At 49.7% G+C, this 19,631-nt stretch overlaps 2 protein-coding genes across 2 annotated transcripts in view; one reads left to right on the top strand and one right to left on the bottom strand.

Annotated features, from left to right (window-relative positions):
• The window catches only part of ZNF687 (zinc finger protein 687), a 34,898-nt gene extending 20,388 nt beyond the window's left edge, over positions 1 to 14,510 (top strand). The window contains exons 4-9 of the mRNA XM_028711008.2: positions 967 to 1,143; positions 3,128 to 3,290; positions 5,551 to 5,868; positions 6,690 to 6,802; positions 7,998 to 8,139; positions 9,506 to 14,510. Coding sequence (XP_028566841.2) covers positions 967 to 1,143; positions 3,128 to 3,290; positions 5,551 to 5,868; positions 6,690 to 6,802; positions 7,998 to 8,139; positions 9,506 to 9,973 — 1,381 coding nt within the window. The 3' untranslated portion in view covers positions 9,974 to 14,510. The remainder of the gene's footprint in view (positions 1 to 966; positions 1,144 to 3,127; positions 3,291 to 5,550; positions 5,869 to 6,689; positions 6,803 to 7,997; positions 8,140 to 9,505) is intronic.
• A 1,830-nt stretch (positions 14,511 to 16,340) lies between these two features.
• LOC114586429 (unconventional myosin-Ie-like) overlaps positions 16,341 to 19,631 on the bottom strand; it is a 51,635-nt gene continuing 48,344 nt past the window's right edge. Inside the window, exons 26-28 of the mRNA XM_028709875.2 lie at positions 19,110 to 19,302; positions 17,788 to 17,969; positions 16,341 to 16,924 (exon numbers count right to left, since the gene is read on the bottom strand). Of these exons, the coding sequence (XP_028565708.2) occupies positions 16,848 to 16,924; positions 17,788 to 17,969; positions 19,110 to 19,302 (452 nt within the window). The 3' untranslated portion in view covers positions 16,341 to 16,847. The remainder of the gene's footprint in view (positions 16,925 to 17,787; positions 17,970 to 19,109; positions 19,303 to 19,631) is intronic.

Here is a 19,631-nt window from a genome sequence, read left to right on the forward strand (position 1 = left end):
AATGCCCCCTGGTCCTTCTGTCTTTTTGTCAAGGGGGAGCAGGAAGGCTGGGCCATCTATTCTGTTCAGGACCTGGCAGGATGGGCCTTTTCCCCTTTCTCCAACATCCAGGTAGAACTCAGGAAGTGGGGCTCAGCTGCCATTACACCATATTTTCCAGCTTATGGCCTTGGAAGTGGTTGTTTTCTTAAGAACTTTTTCCTGCCACAGGAGCCTGGAGAAGGTTGCGAGAACCTTGGATACTGTTTGAGGGCTTTTCCAGTCAGTCCTTAACTTGGGATGCCAACTTTTACTGTCCAGTGGAATGGCCCTGCTTCCCCCCTCCAAACCTTCCTCTAGTCATTTCCACCAAGTAAGGAAGGCAGGTAGCTCCCAAGGAGAGGTCCTTTTCAGTCAGCCTCCCCAGAGAGGCTCAGGCGCCACCTTCTGTGTGGTCTTGTCAGCAAAAATGAATACTTTTTCCATCTCTCTCTCTCTCTCTCTCTCTCTCTCTGTGTGTGTGTGTGTGTGCGCGCGTGCGTGTGCGTCTGTGTCTTGAAACCAGGCTGCCACCTCTCACTGCTAGGAATATTTTCTTTTAGGGTCTTTCCAATGCAGAGCAGACCCATTGTCGTCAATGAAGGTTGTTAATTACTATTTTATTTATAGACTACGTTTTCTACAAATTTGGTACCCAAAGCTGTTCAAAACATTGTAACACCCCAAAAGTATTACTACGTTAACCGTAATGTTTAATCAAAATGGATATAATTTGGCATGCATAAATAACAGTGTCTTAGATTTATTCATTTCAGTGGGTCGTCTCTGAGCATCGGCTGCAACCTTTTACGCCTTTATTGTTGATTTTAATTCTCGTGTGTTGCAGTTTTAATCATTGTTTTGTTTTGGTAAGCTGCCCAGGGAATGTTTTTAGAGATGGGCAGCTAGGTGTATTGATCAGTAAGACTTCCCGGTTCTCGTCCTCAGGTGCCCGAGCTGCTCGGTCGTCTTTGGCGGAGTGAACTCCATCAAGTCCCACATCCAGACGTCTCACTGCGAGGTTTTCCACAAGTGCCCCATCTGCCCCATGGCGTTCAAGTCAGCCCCCAGCGCTCATGCCCATATTTACACCCAGCACCCAGGCTTCAGCAACCAACAGTCCAAGTGAGATGGCGTGTGTGTGTGTGTGTGTGTGTGTGTGTGTGTGTGTGTGTTTGTCTGGGTTGTGTCCAGTGCTAGCGCTACTCGGAGCTGACCCACTGAAATTAATGGGCACGTCTCCACTGTGAGTGGGACATAGTTGGCCACAACCCTCTGTGTCTGTCAAAAAAATGACTAGAGCGGAAGGAGGGCTTGATCATGGGGAGGGAGCCTTTGGGCCTCCAGATGATGGACTTTTAACCCCCATCATCTTCACAAGAAGTTGTAAGAAAACCCCTGCTGGATTAGGCCAGAAAGGGGCCCATCTAGTCCAGCATCCTGTTCTCAGCGTGGCCAACCAGATGCCCTAATCGGAAGCCCAGAAACAGGACCCAAGCACAGCAGCAGTTGGTGTTCAGAAGCATTAATTTAATTTAATTTAATATTTATTAAATTTGTTAGTCGCGTTATCTTGCCCAAGGCAACCCAGAGTGACTTACAACCAAACAACCATAGAGGCAGGGCAGAGCCATCACGTCTATATTATTATTGTTGTTGTTGTTGTTATTATTAATTAAATTTATGTACCTCCTTTCATCTGAAGATCTCAGGGCAGTTCTCAACGTAAAAATGCAGGGTGAAAGCACAAATAGTTTAAACAAAAAATGAAACTCTCCCATAGTGGAAGGCTTCTTCTTGGCCTTCTGAGACACAGGAACAAGCGTTCCCCAGCCCCTCCGACCTGTTTGGGACCAGGATCCAGACCCTTCTTCATCAGGTGACAGAGGCAAAGACTTTTAACCTGAACAGGAAGGGCACGCAGACCCCGAGACAGTGAGTTGGTGGGGACTGTGGCGCCCTGAGCCAAACATGTGTCCTTGCCATGTTGTGCGCAAGCCCTGAGCCTCCTTCCCTCTGCTGGAGGCTCCTAGAGAAGCCCAGGCCCTTTTGAGCAAAAGAGCATATTGAAGCACGGGTGGCCCTAACAATTTGGCTGCGCCTGATGCTACTCCTATAAAAGGGCTTGCCGGTTTCAGTTTCTCCACTTCAGAGCTCTGGGTTTCCTCAGAGCACAGCTGAACCCGGCCTTGCATCCAGCCGGAACCTCACCTTGTCCCACACCCCAATTCAGGACGGATAAAAGGAAGCACTGCTTCATTTCAGCGCATAGTTAAAACGATGGAACTCCCTCCTACAGGATTAGACAAATTCACTGAGAAGAGGCTACCCGTTTGCCTCCCCAGTTTGAGGCAGCGATGCTTCTGAATCCCGGTTGCTGGAAGCTGCAGGAGGGAAGAGGGCTCTTCTGCTTGAATCCTGCCTGTGGGTTTCCCAAAAGAGGCATCTGCTCAGCCGCTGTGAGAGGATGCAGGACTAGAGGGGTCACTGGCCTGACCCAGCAAGTGCCTCCTGCGTCCTTGTTTTGTCTTGGACCCCGGCTGATTCCTGCTGTGCCGCAGAGCAGCAATAAGTATCCAAACAAACCCCTGTGTTGCAAAGAGAACGTCAACAACGTATAGGCAACACGACGACCATATACATACGTAATAGACAATCTTTATAGAATTCCTTCAAATCATAAAAAGTTCAAAATGAAATCTTTAGTCTCAAAGTCTCTGAAAATCTTTAAATGAAGCGAGGTACCAAACTTTGTACGGTGGAAGACAAGCTGCGAAGCTTTGTGTATTCAACAATGATGTCCAACACTGAACAGTAATTCCGGATATTGACTACTGTTTCGTATAATTCTTCATCAGCGTTCTGGGTGGATATAGAATGCTTCATAAAAGTTTGGTACCTCGCTTTAAAGTTTGGTACCTCGCTTCATTTAAAGTTTTTCAGAGACTTTGAGACTAAAGATTTCGTTCTGAACTTTTTATGATTTGAAGGAATTCTATAAAGATTGTCTATTACATATGTATATGGTCATCGTGTTGCCTAGACATTGGTGCCACAGAGTAGGTCAGTTCCTTCCTGAGAGCCCTCCTCTTCCTTTCATCCTCTCCAGGATGATCTTCAAGTGTGCCATGTGTGACACGGTCTTTACCCACAAGCCCTTGCTCTCCTCCCACTTCGACCAGCACCTGCTCAACCAGAGGGTCAGCGTCTTCAAGTGCCCCGACTGCCCTCTTCTTTTCGCCCAGAAGCGTACGATGCTGGAGCACCTGAAGGTGAGTGGCCTTGTGGGGCAGAAGGGGGAAGAGTCGGTGGGGGGGACGGGGACAGGGGAAATTGGTAATTTCTCCCTGTTTCCTCACACCTGGTCTAGTTCCACTCTGGCTGTTTTTGGTTGAGGGAGCTGTTTCACTTACTTTGGGAATGGGTAGCATGAGCCATCAATCCAACAGGGAGAAGGAAATGATTTCATCCCTCTAGGACAGGGGTCAGCAAACTAAGGCCCACGGGCCAGATCAGGCCCAATTGCCTTCAGGATCTGGTCCACGGACTGTCAGTGGATCGGTGTGGGGACTCTGGTCGTTCGGGCTGCCCCTTTTTCCCCCTGTGCCATTCCATTCCCCACACACACACACACACACCGCGGCAGCCACTCCTCCCTCCCTCCTCCTGGCTTCTCCCTGCCCTGCCTAGAGCAGGAAGGGGGCTGGGCGGGGCTGAGCTGGCTGAGTGCCATTTTAAGCAGCCCCTCTCTGGAGCCAGCCCTTCCACACTGCTCATCTTTCCTCTGCCACTGCCGCCCTGGTTCTCCTGTGGGCCAGAGAGCGGAGCGGATGAGCTCGCTCTGCCTACTCACGAGAAGCAGCGGTGGTGGTGGCAGCCCCAGGAAAGGTAAGCGCAGTGGCTGGAGGTGGAGAGGAGGAGAACTTGCCCCCCTCGCCTCTTCTTCCAGCCCCCCCCCCCCCCCGCACCACTTCTCTGGCCTGCCACAAGGTCTGAGCAACAGTGGACCAGCCCAATTTTTTTTTGCTGACCTCTGCTCTGGGGAATAGCACTCTAGGCAGGAACTGCATGTGTGTTGCAGTATACCACAGCAACAGCACAGAAAAGGAATATGATAGCTGTTTTCAGGTCCCTGAGAACCATAGCTTTCATTCCTTCTAATCCTCACAGCCATTGGCTGCAAAATCCTGGCTCCCAAGCACTGCAGCTTTCACCAAAAAAAGAGAGAGGGAAATTGCTGGTCCTCGTGTTTACAAAGATAAGGTTGGAAAAGTGAGCAAGAGCTGCTCAGATCTCAGAAGAGAGACTCAGAAGAGAGAAGATGTATTTTAATTGATTGTCTGATTTTATGTTAATGTTTTATACATTTGATGTTAGCCGCTCTGAGCCCGGCTTTGGCTGGGGAGGGCGGGATATAAATAAAATTTATTATTATTATTATTACTTAACTTTTGGGAAGGGGTGCAGCTGGCAGGGCGTCTGCCTTGCATGGAAAGAGCCCCTCCACTTTCCTGCTGCCCAGCCATGAAAAAAAGCTGAGAAATTATGTTGACCAGTTCAGCCGCCTTCTCATAAGAAGAGCCTGCTAGATCAGGCCAGTGGCCTGTCTAGTCCAGCAACCCGTTCTCACAGCAGCCAACTAGATGCCTGTGGGGAACCCACAAATAGGATTCAAGCACAAGAGCCCCTTCCCCTCTCCTGCAGTTTACAGCAACTGGGATTGCTGTCTCTAAACTTGGAGGCAGAGAACAGTCAGCATGACTAGTAGCCATTGATACCCTTCTCTTTCGAAGCCATCCATGTTGTAAAGACTGCGGAGAGAATAATTGGGTGCACTCTTCCCACCTTGGATCAAATCTACGCTTCCAGGTGGCATAAGAAAGCTGCAGAGATCGCGCAGGATAGTGTGCACCCCGGAAATGATCTCTTTCAGCCTCTGCCTTCTGGAAGAAGGTCCAGGGTTATAAAGACTAGGACTAGCCGCCTGAGAAACAGTTTCTATCCAAATGCGATTTTGGTTTAAACGCAATGTAAGGAGTCTGTATGGGAGTATATTGTATTTAAAAATAGGGTATCAGAGTTTTTAGAGCGCTAACCAGGTTGGGATAGCTGGGATAGCAGGTTTGTTGGGTTTTGAATGTCTTATGTAGATTTTTCAATTTCGTTGTTCTGTATGGGACAGTGACAATAAAGATTATTGTATCGTATCGTTAGTGGCCATCACAGCCTCCTGACTTTAACTATGTGCTCTGTGAAGAATTATTTTCTTTTGACTGTCCTGAATCTTCCAACATTCAGCTTCACTGGATGTTCCTGAGGTCTAGTGTTATGAGAGAGAGAGGAAAGCCTTTCTCTATGCCGCACATCGTTTTATAAATCTCTTATCCTTTCGCCCCTTAACTCGCCTTGACTCCAAACTGAAAAGTCCTCAGAAGCTGCCCCTGTTCTTCATAGAAGAATCCGCTCCATTCCCTCGGCGGTTTTTGTTGCCCTTCTCTGAACCTTTTGCCTCTCCTTCCCTCCCGGCGCCAGAGCACCCACCAGCCCCAGAAACCCAAAGAGGACCCCGCCAAGAAGCCAGTCGCTGCCCCGCTCACCCCCAAGCAGGAGCCGGCCGAAGAGGAGCCCCCGCCGCCCGTCTCCAAGCTCTCGGAGTCGTCGTCGTCCTCTTCGGAAGACGAGGAGCCGCCCAGCTCCCCGGAGCTGCGGAAGAGTAAGCGGGGCCGCTTCCAGCGCAAGTCAGAGAGCGGAGGGCGCTCCCGGAGCAACGGCTGCACCTGCGGGATCTGCCACTCCTGGTTCCCGGAGCGGGACGAGTATGTCCTGCACATGAAGAAGATCCACGGAAAGGTGAGGGAGGAGCCGCGGGCAGCAGTAGGATGATAGCAAGGGTGGGGAGACCATCACCAGCATCTCTGGTTTTAAAAGGCCCAGGGAGAAGTACCTTGAGTGGCACCTGCGAGGCAGAAGGGACAGAACTTCATGGCCGAGGAAACTCATTCGTTCCTATAATGCCATGCCCCTCTGTGTGCTATGCTAAGAACAGAAAAACAGGTCTCTGCCCCGAGGAGGCTTACAATCTAAAACTCAAAAGACACGGGAGGAAAATGAAGGGGCCTGGGGATAGAATTTTATTGTTACGGTCACTAACCAGTTCCAACTCACTTACAATATCAGGAAAATCGTAAAACACAACAGGAATACATTGAATTGCAGTTGGATATAACAGACAATTCCGATATAGTGGCAGTTAAAAATATATATTAAATCTTGATCACTAAAATATAACCTAAAATTGTCATTTAAAACCTGAATCATTTTGGTAGTACAGCCTGTTCCCTAAGTTTTATGGCAGTCGCACAGGATTTGGCCAGGGGCTGGGGGATACCTCAAAAGGGTCACAACTCTCCTCTTCCCCTTTACACTGGACTGAATCAGGTACGAGGCAGGTCTCTGCCCCTCCAAGAGCTTACAGGGAGCGGGATGGAAGCAGAGGGGAGAATTGCAGCAAAAAATACTATGCTTGTGGATGCTGGGTTTAGAGGACTTGAGGGTTTAGAGGACTTGAGGGGTCGGGCTTTGATGCTGGTGGTGGCGTTTGGACTTCTTTTGACCCGAGTTTCTTTCTGTGGCTTCTCTGTGTTCCCCTGCCCACCCACCCCGCCCCACAGTGCGTAAAGAAGTTCCCCTGCCACCTGTGCGAGAGATCCTTCTGCTCCTACCCCAGCCTCCGGAGACACGTCCGCGTGAACCACGAGGGCATCAAACGTGTCTACCCCTGCCGGTATGGAAGGAGCCCATCCTCCTGGCCTCTGGGCTGGTTGGCGAGGTTGTAGAGTGTGTGTGTGTGGTGTGTGTCCGTGTCTACATGCTCCATCTTTCCCGTGGGTGTGTTGCGCCCTCTTGCTGTAAAATCAGGCAGTATGTGTTTATGTTTGCTTCTGTGGAATTGATTCAGCTGCCCTGGTGGTAAGGTTTTAGATGAGTTCAAGGTAATTTTTATCAAGGGTTGATGGCACAGGGAAGGGGTGGAGTGGAGGCCGTTGGAGATATCCCCACCACGTCCTGAAGACAATAAACTTGTTTTGGAAGCAGTTTGAGACTTCTCAGCACCCCGAGGTGAATCCCATAACGTCAGGGAAGAGTTAGAGGTTTTCAGTTTATCAGAGGGAGAAAGCATTCCCCAAGGGGGGGAGGAGAGCAGTGAATCTAATAGAAGGGAGCAAGAGGAACAACAGGGAGGGACCGTCTGTTCCCAGGAAAGGCAAGGGCTCAGTTCTAGCTCAGATTCGGAGGAGGGGAGATACAAGCCAGCTCTAGCCAGGAGGTTAGAAAAAAGAGCGGGAAAGCGAAGGGAAATGCGCCTTCGTCATTTTGAGAGTGGCTGGTCATGGAGAAGCAGAGCTCAGAAGGTATCTGAAAGAAGTGACTCTGAGGAAGAAGAGTTAAGAACTGTTTATAAGAATGTTTTGTTAATACGCAATAAAAAGTTTCATAAAAGAACAAGAAGCGTTTCTGTGGTGATCTGAAGAGGACAACGACCAGTCCTGACACATAACTTGTGCAGAATTGTGAAATGCCCTTAGCAACGTTTATCACAGGAGTCCTGACGAAAAGTACAGAACACACAGTGGGCAGCGGTGGGGTGAGAGATGATGCTGAGAGTGCCAGGCCCTGCCCCAATGAACTTACAGATCTAGATCTCCTAAGGGGAACAGAGGCTCCTTGTCTGCACTCTGAGCTTTGCACCTCTCTTCCCAGCCTACTTCTGAAGCGCTTTGTAATGCAGCCACCGCTGTCCAGAACTGTCTGTTATTTTCATTTTTATTTATTGAATTTATATAGCACACTATGCCCGAGGGGCTCAGGGTGCTTCACAGAATAAAATCAAGATATAAACCCACCTCCCTTCTCTTTCCAGGCCGGGACACTGCCTCTACTGGCTTCTCACTGCTCCCCCTTTCCTCTTCCTATCCCAGGTACTGCACGGAAGGCAAGCGGACTTTCAGCAGCCGCCTCATCCTTGAGAAACACATTGAGGTGCGTCATGGCATCAAGGTGACCGACGAGACCCGCAGCCAGGAGGTGCTGATCACCCGCATGGGTGCCAGGAACTCGCAGGTACAGGGGGTGGCAGATGTCAGACTCGATGCAGAACCACTTCCCATGTTGCTATTTCCCTGCATGAGGACTAGAATCTTGCTTTTCTTTTAAGGGAGGGTGGATTCTTCCGTGACTGAGCCCTTGCCTGGCATGCAGGGGACACCCCCTGTCTGAAACTCTGGAGAGCCTCTGCCGCTCACTGCAGGCAGTGCTGAGCTACACAGACCATGGGCTGCCATTCTGACAACAGAGTTAACTCTATGATCCCTGCTGTTGCACCTGGTCAGGATTGTACTGCCCAGTAGGGTTCAGTTCCTCTCTGCGTCCAGAATCTTTGCCACACACCTCCCCAGGTCTACCCCGCCACCCCTTTGCTCAGCCCTGAGGACTAGAACCATGCCACTGCCTCTTGGTTTTTATTCGCTGAGAAGCAAAGATGCTCATGATGTTATTCTTGCTTGCATGGCTAGCAGGATCAGCCCTACGGCATGCTAGACACCAAGCATATATACACACCGTATTTTTCGCTCCATAAGATGCATCTGACCATAAGACACACCTAGTTTTTAGAGGAGGAAAACAAGAATGCTATGGCCACAGACATGTGATCTGATGGTGAATTTGGGATGACCCAATGCAAAAATCCTGAGGATCCATGGGCTTTTACCTCCCCCCTCCCAGGCAGCCTCCACTAGCATCCCTTATCTCTCTTCCAATCCCATCGATCAGCTGCTTCCTTTCAACACTCCCTTCCCTCTTGTCTGCCTTAGTGTCTTTTCCTTAGCTGGAGCAGTTTTTTTGCTCCTCCTTTTCTTCTAATTTCTCCTTATTGCTTTAGTCTTCCTGTTTCCCCCCTTTGCAAGTTTGCTGTCTTTACCTCCCCCCTCCCAGGCAGCCTCCTTTATCTCTAGCGTCTCTTATTTCTCTCCCTGATCGGCAAACGATCAGGGGCTTTTTTCAACACTCACTTCCCACTTTCAAAAAAAAAAAGCATGATCTGCTTTTTGCTCCTGGGCAATTCGGCTCCAGGGACCACACATTCTCTCCATAAGACGCAGAGACATTTCCCCTTACTTTTTAGGAAGAAAAAAGTGTGTCTTATGGAGCGAAAAATACGGTATACAGTAGTACCTTGGGTTAAGTAATTAATTCATTCTGGAGGTCCGTTCTTAACCTGAAACTGTTCTTAACCTGAAGCACCGCTTAGGCTAATGGGGCTTCCCGCTGCTGCCGTGCCACCGGAGCACAATTTCTGTTCTCATCCTGAAGCAAAGTTCTTAACCCGAGGTACTATTTCTGGGTTAGCGGAGTCTGTAACCTGAAGCGTATGTAACCCGAGGTACCACTGTATATATAAAAATAAAGACTCCCCCCCCCCCCACAGGCGTCTGGCCGGAAGCGGAAGCTCTCCGACGAAGGGGACTCGTGCAGCGAGGAGCCGGACAGCACCACCCCGCCTTCGAAGACCCCCAGGGGCGACCGGAAGTTCCACTGCCGCAAGTGCGGCTACGTGGCGTGTTCGGCGGCCGACTTCCAGGAGCACATCCCCCAGCACAGGACAGGGGAGAGCGCCCACCAGTGTCGCGAGTGCGGGCTCTGCTTCACCTCTCAGGTCTCCCTCAACCGCCACCGCTTCATCACCCACAAGAAGAAGCGGGGGTCGGGCGACGCGGGGGGCTCCAGCCCCCGGGGGGGCGACGCCGAGGAAGGCTCCCCGCCGGCCGAAGAGGGGAAGCTCTCCTGCACCGTCTGCGGCAAGGGCTTCGACACCCAGCTCAACCTCAAGACTCACTTCCGCACCCACGGAATGGCCTTCATCAAAGCCCGGCAGAACGTGGGGGCAGAGAACTAGTTTGGGGGGGGGGAGCAGGAGCGTGTGCACGGGAGGCTCTGCCTTGCCCCTCTGCCACCCAGGGACAGCGGTCGGAGGTTGATCAGCGCCCCGAGGTCTGGGTGGGAGCAGTGGTGAACCCCCCCAATGCCTCACTTCTTAATAAGCTGTGATTGTGAAGGGGGGGTTGGCAAGGAGCCTTATTTATAAGCAGCTGTCTCTGCTGTTGGCTTGGAACCTCGGTTGTGGGGTGTCTTGTTACTGTTTTTTATTAACTCCTTCAGTTTGGGGTTATACCATGGGGCAGAAGGCAAGGATGGTGGTGCTGAGGAATAGGACCCTGAGCCCCAGTGGATTAAAGCTGCTGTACGCAGGGTGCCTGCCTTGCCTTGCCTTTGCTGGCAAGAACTTCCCGTCGGCTTTGCTTGCTGGTCACTGGAAAAGGCAGGCGAAGCCTCGCGATGCTCCTCTTCTTCCTTTCCTCTTCCTCCTCCCTGCCCAGGGGCACTAAGCCATCCCAGTGCATGACCCCGTTGCGTTGCCCCCTTGGTGCTGCCACCGCCACCCTCCCTCCCCTGACTTTGCCCCCTCCCGCTCTTTCCACCACCCTCTTTCCTCCCCTCCAGGATTTCCAAAAGCTTCCTGGGTTTTAGTTCCTCTCTTCCCTCCTCAAAAAGAGGGATTCGTTTCAGCTTCACCTTTCCTGTTTTGTCGTCATTTTTTTTTAATCATGTTTGCAGCTGCAGGACGGGAAGTCGCAATTAGCTACAGGTTAGTGCCTCTGTTCTCCCCTTGCCCTTCTCAGTCGGAATCATGGGTCGATTCTTCTGCCTCTCCGAAGCACGGCGTTCCCCTCCGACCTCCTGATCGTAATACTGACTCCTTTTTTCGTGCATTAGCGCTACTCTTTCCAAGCCATTCCAAGGGGCAGAGTTTTGAAAAGCAAAGCAAACACACACAGCCCCCAACACTATTGGTGTTTGGCTCACAGTGTGTGTTGTGTGGATGAGAATCCAGACCAGGGATTGGGGTTTATCTGGGATGCCAGTTTCGCAACTCCCACCGTCGACCCTGAGCACTGGGCATGTTGGCTGCTGGGAGTTGGGAGTCCAGCAGCGTTTGGGGAGAGCAGAGGCTTCTCCATCGCTTTTACAATGGGCATTCGGTCAGCAGTCATTGCCCCCTGCATCCCAGACCTACCTGCCAAACTATGTGCCACGTCTTCCAGCTTTTCCCAAGTGGTTGAACAGAGAATGAAAACGGGGGTTAGGAGGCAGATAAGGCTCTGTGTTTGTGTGTCAGCTGAAGGGTGGAGGTGGGGACCTCCAGAAGGTTCAAAACAGGGAGTGGGTGTTCTTTTATTGAGCTCTGGGATCCACAGCGATAACTTCCTAATATTTGGTGGCCAGGAAAATCCATTTATGGGGAGGTGTTGACTGGAGGCAGAGGGGGATGGTTAATATTGCCTTCACCCTCCCCTTAAAATGGCTTAACAGAAAACGAAAAGGCAGTTGTAGTGACCAGATACATGTCTCAGTGGCAACAGACCTACCCAGGTGGAGGGATACGGACACGGCTGTAACTTTTCCAGCTACAGCTGGGGGATTCAAACGGTTGCACACTTCTCTCCCCCCCCCCCCTTGCATAAAATGCTGGTGCCCCATTTCTGCCCTTAATTGCAAAAGGGTTAGGAAGGCATCGCTTGACCCCGTCCTCAATCCTGTGCTCTTCCACCGCTCATGTCCAATTTCAGTGGGGCTCTCCCAGGAGAGAATTTTACGATGGACAGTCCGGTCAATCTCTTGATTAAGGCCAATGACCCGTGTTTAAAACAAACAAATCAAACCTTTGTGCAAATATATAGCACACCTCCCCATCCTCTCTGTCGACACTTAATGGCATGCCAGCCTCCCCTGGCGGTTGGATCGGCTGCGTTAATCATGTATTGACAAACTTCACTGCCAAATGGGGTGTTTGTCTGTATCATGCTGATTTAGCAATTAATCATGATCTTGAGTCTCTGCCCTCACCCTCCACCTCAAAAACCCCACTGCCTCCAGAACGAACTTGAAGTCCCTTCTGTAGATGATCATTCCGAGGTTTTGTGACCAAGAAAACAGCATACAATGCCGCCTCTTTATTCTAACAAACGTTGAGCCTCCAGCTTCATATTTCAATAAAGGTTTGAAAAGCGGCAGTTCTGTGCTTTTAAAAAAAAACACCCTCCCATAATCAGATCATGTGTAAAGGTTTGTGAGGGGGTACTTTTGTGCTTTGTCTAAAAGGAAACCATGGAAGGGAGTCTCGTAGATCTCTTTTTAAAAAAAAATAATGTGCACAAGTGATTATTTTAGTAACTTGGATTTTCTTTATTTGTCTTTGACTCGTCACTAATTCTTATTAACCCAGCGTGTGTCCTTTAAACAAATCTGTTAACATACACTTTTTTTTTTAACTAAAAAGAAAAACGAAAAAGGTAATGAGTGTTGTAATGTCCTGTTTCTGAAAATATTAGTTTGCACATCCGTTAAATTCGTTTTGGAGAAATAGAAAAGATGGAGGCCCTTTTCAGTTGTCAAATGGTTAGAGCAGGGAGAAGTTGACTGTGGCCCGTCTAAGTCACTGTTTCGCAAACTTAAAATAACCGCACTCCCCTCCTGAGAGTTTAGTTTTCCTGGCTTGCCCCTTCTCGGGTGAAGATAATTTGGGTGTAGTTTTAATAATAATGTTTTTAATCTTTGAATTGTTTTTTTTTTTTTTTTTTTTGGCAGCTTAAAAAAAAAGCCTGTGCTAAAGTAAAAGAAAAAAAATCTCTGTACCCTTTGAAACCCTTTCACATACCCCTGTTGGGGCGCAGGTACCACACTTGGGGAAACACGGCTCTAAAACAACCTTTGCCAACCTTGCGCCCTCCAGATGGCTGGGGGCTGATGGGAGTTGTAGTTCCCAACATCTGACTGCCTTAGGCCTCTGTCACCTCTTGGCCATAGGGCTATTCAGGCAGTAAGCTGCATAGCTAAATATCTGGAGGGCCACCAGCTTCCCATCCCTGAGCCAGAGAAGAAGAAGGGTGGGGTGGCTGAAAGTTACGCTTCCGATCTTTAGACTGTTTTAACTTTTTTAATCCCAACCGTAACGCATCACAGGCAAGAGCGTAGGCCAGAGAAATGGGCGCTTTTCATTACTGTGTTCACACTTGCTTAAGAAGGAAAGATGGCTCTTCATAGAACTGGGCTCCATCTGGTTCTCCCCATCTCCTCCTCCTCCTCCTTTGGCAGTGGAGTTGTAGATTCTGTGGGGAGGATGAGCAGAGCACTCTGCTGTTGTGACCTACGGATCCGAGTTCGAATGCTCCCCTCGCCCTCTCTGCCACCATCTGCTTTTAATGCCCTTTTCCCCCCTTAGCACCAGAACTGGTTTTGGCAACCTTCCGCAATGGGTCTCAACCCCACTCGTGAATCTGCATGTAAGTCAGTCCTCCTGCACCCATATGGGATCCTACTTCCTTGTAAACATGCCAAGCAAGAGGGGCTGAGTGGTTAGCGAAGTGAGTAAGAGGGTGTGGGTCGTCTGTGGTGCAACAGCTGCACGCTCAAAGCCCCAGATGTTCAGTGGTACTTTGCACAATCCTGCTGGGTGCAGATTTGAGAGGTGGGATTTCCACCCTAGCAGGGACATGGGATTCTGTTCTGTCTTATTTGTCTCCTCCTCAAGTCCAGCTTGGGAAATGCAGTGGAGATCCAACATAAGGGCTGGAGAGGGAGCCAGACAATAAATTCACATTTTTTCCCCCTACAGAACTTCTGTAACATCAGCTATGTGATTGCAGTCCTCATAATGTCTTTTAAAAAAATAATCATATCCACTCTACCATTATGTGGGGATGCTTTTTGGAAACGAGCTGTTTCACCAGAGCAGAATTGAGGGTGAGGAGGAGGAGGAAGATCAGTACTGTTTAGTTCCTTCCCATGAATCTTGTATGACGAACTCAGCTTCCTAGCTATTCACCTGATGGTTCTCCCCCTGTCCCACTCCTCCTCCTCCTCCTCCTCCTCCTAAGTAAAACGTGTTCATTTATTTTAGGCAACTTCTTGTCTCTGTTAAACACCTACTTAACTCATCTTCCACCCCACCCCCTTTTAATTTAAAGAAAAAAGATTTTTTTTAAAACAAAATAGCTGAAAGTGTAAATGATGTTTCATAGAATTTTCTTACCGTTTTAGGGGCTACGGAAGAGAATCGATTGCTTTGTAATTATTGAAGATTGACTTCCAAACCTAACCCCCCCTTTCTTTTCTTACCTTGCACGCACTTCAGTGCCTTTAGGTATATCTTGTGGGCTTTTTAAAAAACAAAAAACAAAAAAGAAGATTCTGAATTCTGTATATTTGTTTTCTAGCAGGTGAAAAACTACGGAGGGTCATGGGAGGTTCAGGGGGGTCACGACTGTGAACTGAATATTATGCTACATTAAAAAAAAATTGGTCACTGAAAAAGTCTCTCAGGTTAACTCCTTTCACTGTACTGATAATGCAATTAAAAACTTCTAGTGGTTTAACCCCTCTCCAGGCCTGGTCTTAATTGAAATTAATCCCTGGTGCTTTGATTTTACCTTTGCTCCTTTCCTTCCACAGAGGGAGTGGGGGCAAGAAAGAAATACCCTGTCATTGCTTTCCATGAGGCTGTGGTGCCAGCTACAGTTTTGCAAAAGAGCTTTCGTTAAAGTCCCCGCGTCTCAGCAAAAATTTGCGAGCAATAAAATTTGCAAATCTGGAAGTGGCGGTTCAGAGGCAACACACTCCTTCGCCATCCCAGGGCGGCTGCGAACGGGCCAGGACTGAAAAACGATACCTTCTCACCACCTGCTTCCCTCTGTGAACCAACCCAGCTCATCTTTTGTGGCTTCGGCTGAGTAATAAACCCCGTCCTGACGTCGAAGGAAGTCTCAAAAAGGAAACGTGTAATTTGGAGCTAAACCTGGCTCACTGAGAACGTCCGTGTGGCACCCAAGCGGGCTTTGCGGAGGGCTTCCAACATGCGGAGCCGTTTGTGGGCCTGTCACCTCTGAGTGTGTCCTCCTGTCCGGGGTAGGAAGTTTTTTATTATTTAAGGCTCACTCAAACTAATGGCTTTATTTTCCAACAAGGGAAAAACAGAGCCAAGAGACGTCTTAGTGGGCAAAATGTCTCGAGGGACCCCATTGCTCCTTCCAATCCATGATTTTGTCTTGTCTGCGATTACTGTATTTTTCACTCCATAAGATGCACCTGACCATAAGACACCTAGTTTTTAGAGGAGGGAAACAAGAAAAGAAATATTCTGAACGAAACAGTGGATGTATGGTTTTTGTGGTTCATGCTGTGGCCACAGACATGTGGTTTGACGGTGAGTTTGGGGTAGCCCAATGCAAAAATCCTGAGAATCCATGTGGATCCGTGCTTTGTAACCACGTTTTTGCGCCATTGCGGCCCCACGAAACAGTGGGTGCGTGGTTTTTTTTGGTGCAGGCTGTAGCCATGGACATGCTACGTGATCTGATGGTGAATTTGGGGTGACCCAGTGCTGGTCCCAGTGAAGGCATTTGCTCCCAGTATGCACCCCCCTTCTTTTTCCACTTAAGGAGTCTTTCTGGATCACATCAAACCTCCATCAAGTGCACTTCCCTGTTTGCCACACATGACCCCCGTCATGTGCCCATCAGCAGGGCAGGAGGGCAACTGCAGACACACACACACTCCAGGATCCTCCACACACAGCCTCTGAAAACAGAAGTCCCATGTAGACCCCCCTCACGCATAGCTGTCTTGGTTTTATGGATCATACCTAAGCTGTCCCGGGAGCCATTTTGGCCAAAGAGAGCAAACATTAATGTAGATAAACGAATAAATGTAACTCATAGACTTCCTTTCTCTACAACTCTGAGCACTGCAAACTGCAACCACAAAGCTATTCCAGACCTTGCAACTCCCAGTTCTTAAGATCCTTCGAAGGTAGCCAGATGGGAACAAAAACACGACGGCATTCCTGCACTTTCAGAACAGGTAATTCCAGCCTGTGCACTCCCCGCTTCACGCCACACCTGCTGAAAATTCCTTCCTCGGCTGTTAAAAGGTGCAGGAGCCCTTTGGCAACGTGTCTTTCCAAGAAGCTTTCGCAATTTATCCTCCAAAGCTTCTTGGAATTCATAATCCCAGATTACCTGCTCGTTCCCAAAGTAGAACCGATGAAATGCCCCACCCCCACCCCATTCCACACACTCACCCCCCCTCCGTTTGGGAAATGTACGGGGACTGCACTGCAGGGGTGTAGGGCAGGGCCTTTGCTGAGAAATTAGGCAGGATTCAGCGACCCACATTTTCATCCAATAAAACCCATTTACAGAAAAGGGTTCCTGATGCACATAATTTATTTCGCACGCAGGTTCTGTGGTCCCGCTCCTGCTTAAATGCCAGCGCTTTCTTGGCCTCAGCAGGATTCTGCAGGGAGCTCCTGTGACTCTCGTACGGTCATGGTGCATATGCAGAGTGCAAACCGCTCCCCCTGAACAGGCTTTCTTGCTTGGAAGCTTAAAAACAAAAACCTGCCCGTTTTCACGGACAAAACGCCTTCCACTGGAGGGGTAAAAAGGGAGACCTGCGCTTTCCCACCCTGTTCTTGATTTCAAAGTTCAGCCATGCTGGCATTGTCATGGCTTTCAAAGGCAGCCATTTATATATAAAAAAGAAACACACACCCCCCTTGTCCTTGTGCAATGGAACAGAGAAAGGCAGGTGTCTCCCAAGCCACGAAGCAGCTCTTTTTGCTGGCCAAAGTTCCTTCTCTAGCCTGCAAAGTCCACAGCAGCTGGTGGAGGGGGGCAGTCTAGGAAGAGAACGCTGGGAGTCGTCTGCCCGCCTCAGATTTTCTCCACGTAGTTCCACGGGAACAAACCTTCTTTGCCACGGATGCGGCCCTGCCACCAGCCGGAACGGTCTGCAAACAGGCGGAATAAGAGTCAGGAGCTCAGATATCGGGAGAGCTCTGCTGGATCAGAGTCCCATACAGCTCCCGAATTTCCCAGAAGGAGCCAGCAGATCAGAGGACACCAGAAGCAGAACATTCACACTCCCGCTTGCTGCACCTGGTTCTCTGCTAGACTGCCCCTGCACACAGAGGTTCCACCTGCCTCCGAGAGCTTACGACGGAGATTACGAACATGGGGAGCTCCAGGTGTTTTTGGGGCCATAGCTCCCATCACCTCCACTTAACACAGGGGCAGGGATGACAGAAACTGTAGGCAGTCATCATCTACAATTGATAGATACAGCCAGGCACCAGGTATTCCTTACTCTGGAAGCCACATTTTGTGGACCTTCTGTCTGAGATTAGACAGCCCCCACTGTCTTTTAAAAGCCACCTTAAAAAAATTTCCAGCAGGCATTTAAAGTCATTTCTGATTTTCTCTCTTATTTATTAAGTTCATTGTACAACACCTGTAACTCGTAGAAATGTAGGGACCCAAAGGGTCATCTAACCAACTCCTGGCAATTAAGTAGCATACAAATTGTTGAAATAAACGAATAAGCCAGGGCTGGCTAATGTGGTGCCCTGCAGATGTCTAAGAAAAATGGGTAGACCTTATTTAAAAAATACATGAGTGGTTTCGCTGGAGCAGGCCATAATGGGTCCGTCTTATTTGCCATCTCGTTTTGGATGTGACTCTGAGCTAGACTGCCCCTGAACCTGGAGGCTCCAGTAGCTATCATGGACAACAGCCACTGAACTCAAGGTTGGGCAGGGAAACAGGGTCCATTCAACACACGCACCTCGCCAAGAAAAGACCGCCAAAAGCTTACCTTCCTTGATTATTTCAATGAACTCGTTGGCGTTGAAGCTGAGCTCGTCTGTGTCTTGGGCGTCGTAGGCGTACAGGGCCCTGCACTGGGGGAGGCATGGCTGAGGTTTCGGTTTGGGCTTGGGCTTGGCCCGGCCTCCTCCTGGGATGGGCTTCGCTTCCTTGGACAGGCGCCTCTGGAGGCTGGAGAAAAGAGAGGTCAGCGTCGGGACTGGAGCAAAGGGAAGCTCTCCTTTCCCACCTAATTCTGCTAAAATGATCTGCCACATCCTAACCTCAGCCAGAAAGGAAGGCCCTCTCCAAAGCTCTTGGGGTGCGGGGAGAGCCTTTGGCCCTCCAGATGGGTCTGCATGACAACTCCTGAGAAATTAAGAGCCTTCCAGATCAGGCCACCATCTTGTCCTCACAGTGGCCAAATGTCCTTTGGAACTTAGGAATCTCGATAGACTGCCTTTGGACCTGGAGGTTCCAGAAGGACCTAAGAGCAGCCTGGCAATCTGGATCAGGCCCCATCTAGTCCAACCCCCTTCAGACCCTTCAGCGAGCATGGCCAACGGTGAGTGACCATTATGGGACAGCTGCAGGTTTCCTGGCCTAAACGAGAATCCTTAAAACAACCAAATATGCAAGTTAAAAGGTAAAGGGACCCCTGACCATCAGGTCCAGTCGTGGCCGACTGGGGTTGCGACACTCATCTCACTTTACTGGCCGAGGGAGCCGGCATACAGCTTCCGAGTCATGGGGCCAGCATGACTAAGCCGCTTCTGGCGAACCAGAGCAGCGCACGGAAACGCCGTTTACCTTTCCGCTGGAGCGGTACCTATTTATCTACTTGCACTTCGAACTGCTAGGTGGGCAGGAGCAGGGACAAGGTAACGGGAGCTCACCCCGTCACGGGGATTCGAACCGCTGACCTTCTGATCAGCAAGTCCTAGGCTCTGTGGTTTAACCCACAGCGCCACCCGCGTCCCCACAAGCTGGCTCCTTTCCTGGCCCAGAGAGTAAGGAAACACACAGAAAAGACCTGAGATACACGGCAAAGTGGCAAACTGCTGAGCTTGCCAAAGACCTGAGTTTTAAGGCAATATGTTTTTCTGCTTTTGGGGTGGTGGTGTTTTTTTGCAGCCTACTGGTCACCTTAAAACTGTCAATCAAATGGTCTGGGCAAAGCTCAAAGGAGTCGGAGGCAATGAGCATGAAAATCAGAGAAGGAAGGCAAGATTTAGTTCTGTAATCCAGAGTGCGAGAGAAAGAGAGAAGCAAAGTCTCAGTCTAGCATCAGGAAAGTGCGACGTCCAACGACCGTCTACTCAGCTCGCTCACCCAGCCACGCCTTGGTCCGGGACGTTCATGAAATCCAGATTCAGCTGAGTCGGCAGGACTTTCGCTCTGGGGCTGGCCCCCTGGCGGGGCAAACTGGGCTGCTCCATGCTGACCTGCCTGGTCATGGAAAGGCGCTGCTGGAAGGGGGGCCTGGTCCCCGCATTGCCACCCCTACGGTTGCCCCACTTTGACCCTGCGGGGGGGGGATAAGTAAGAGAGCGTCAACGCCCGACTCTTTGCGAGGGGAACGTGGGTCGCCCTTTGGCCGGTTGGTTATTTCATAAAATCCACACACCGCTTGATTGTAAACAAGCATCAAAGCGGTTCGCAAAACAATAAAATCAATAATGATGCACAACGATGCTTTAAAACATGCAGAAAGTTACAGCTACTAAACACAGATCAAAGTTCTCAGCGGCTTGGGTAGATTCTTCTTCACAGTTCCTGAGCACATTAATTATTATTATTATTGTATTATTTATACCCCGCCCATCTAGCCTTTTTAACCACCCCCCCTTCACC

The sequence above is a fragment of the Podarcis muralis genome, chromosome 16 (genome assembly GCF_964188315.1).
Source record: "Podarcis muralis chromosome 16, rPodMur119.hap1.1, whole genome shotgun sequence".
Taxonomy (NCBI): domain Eukaryota; kingdom Metazoa; phylum Chordata; class Lepidosauria; order Squamata; family Lacertidae; genus Podarcis; species Podarcis muralis.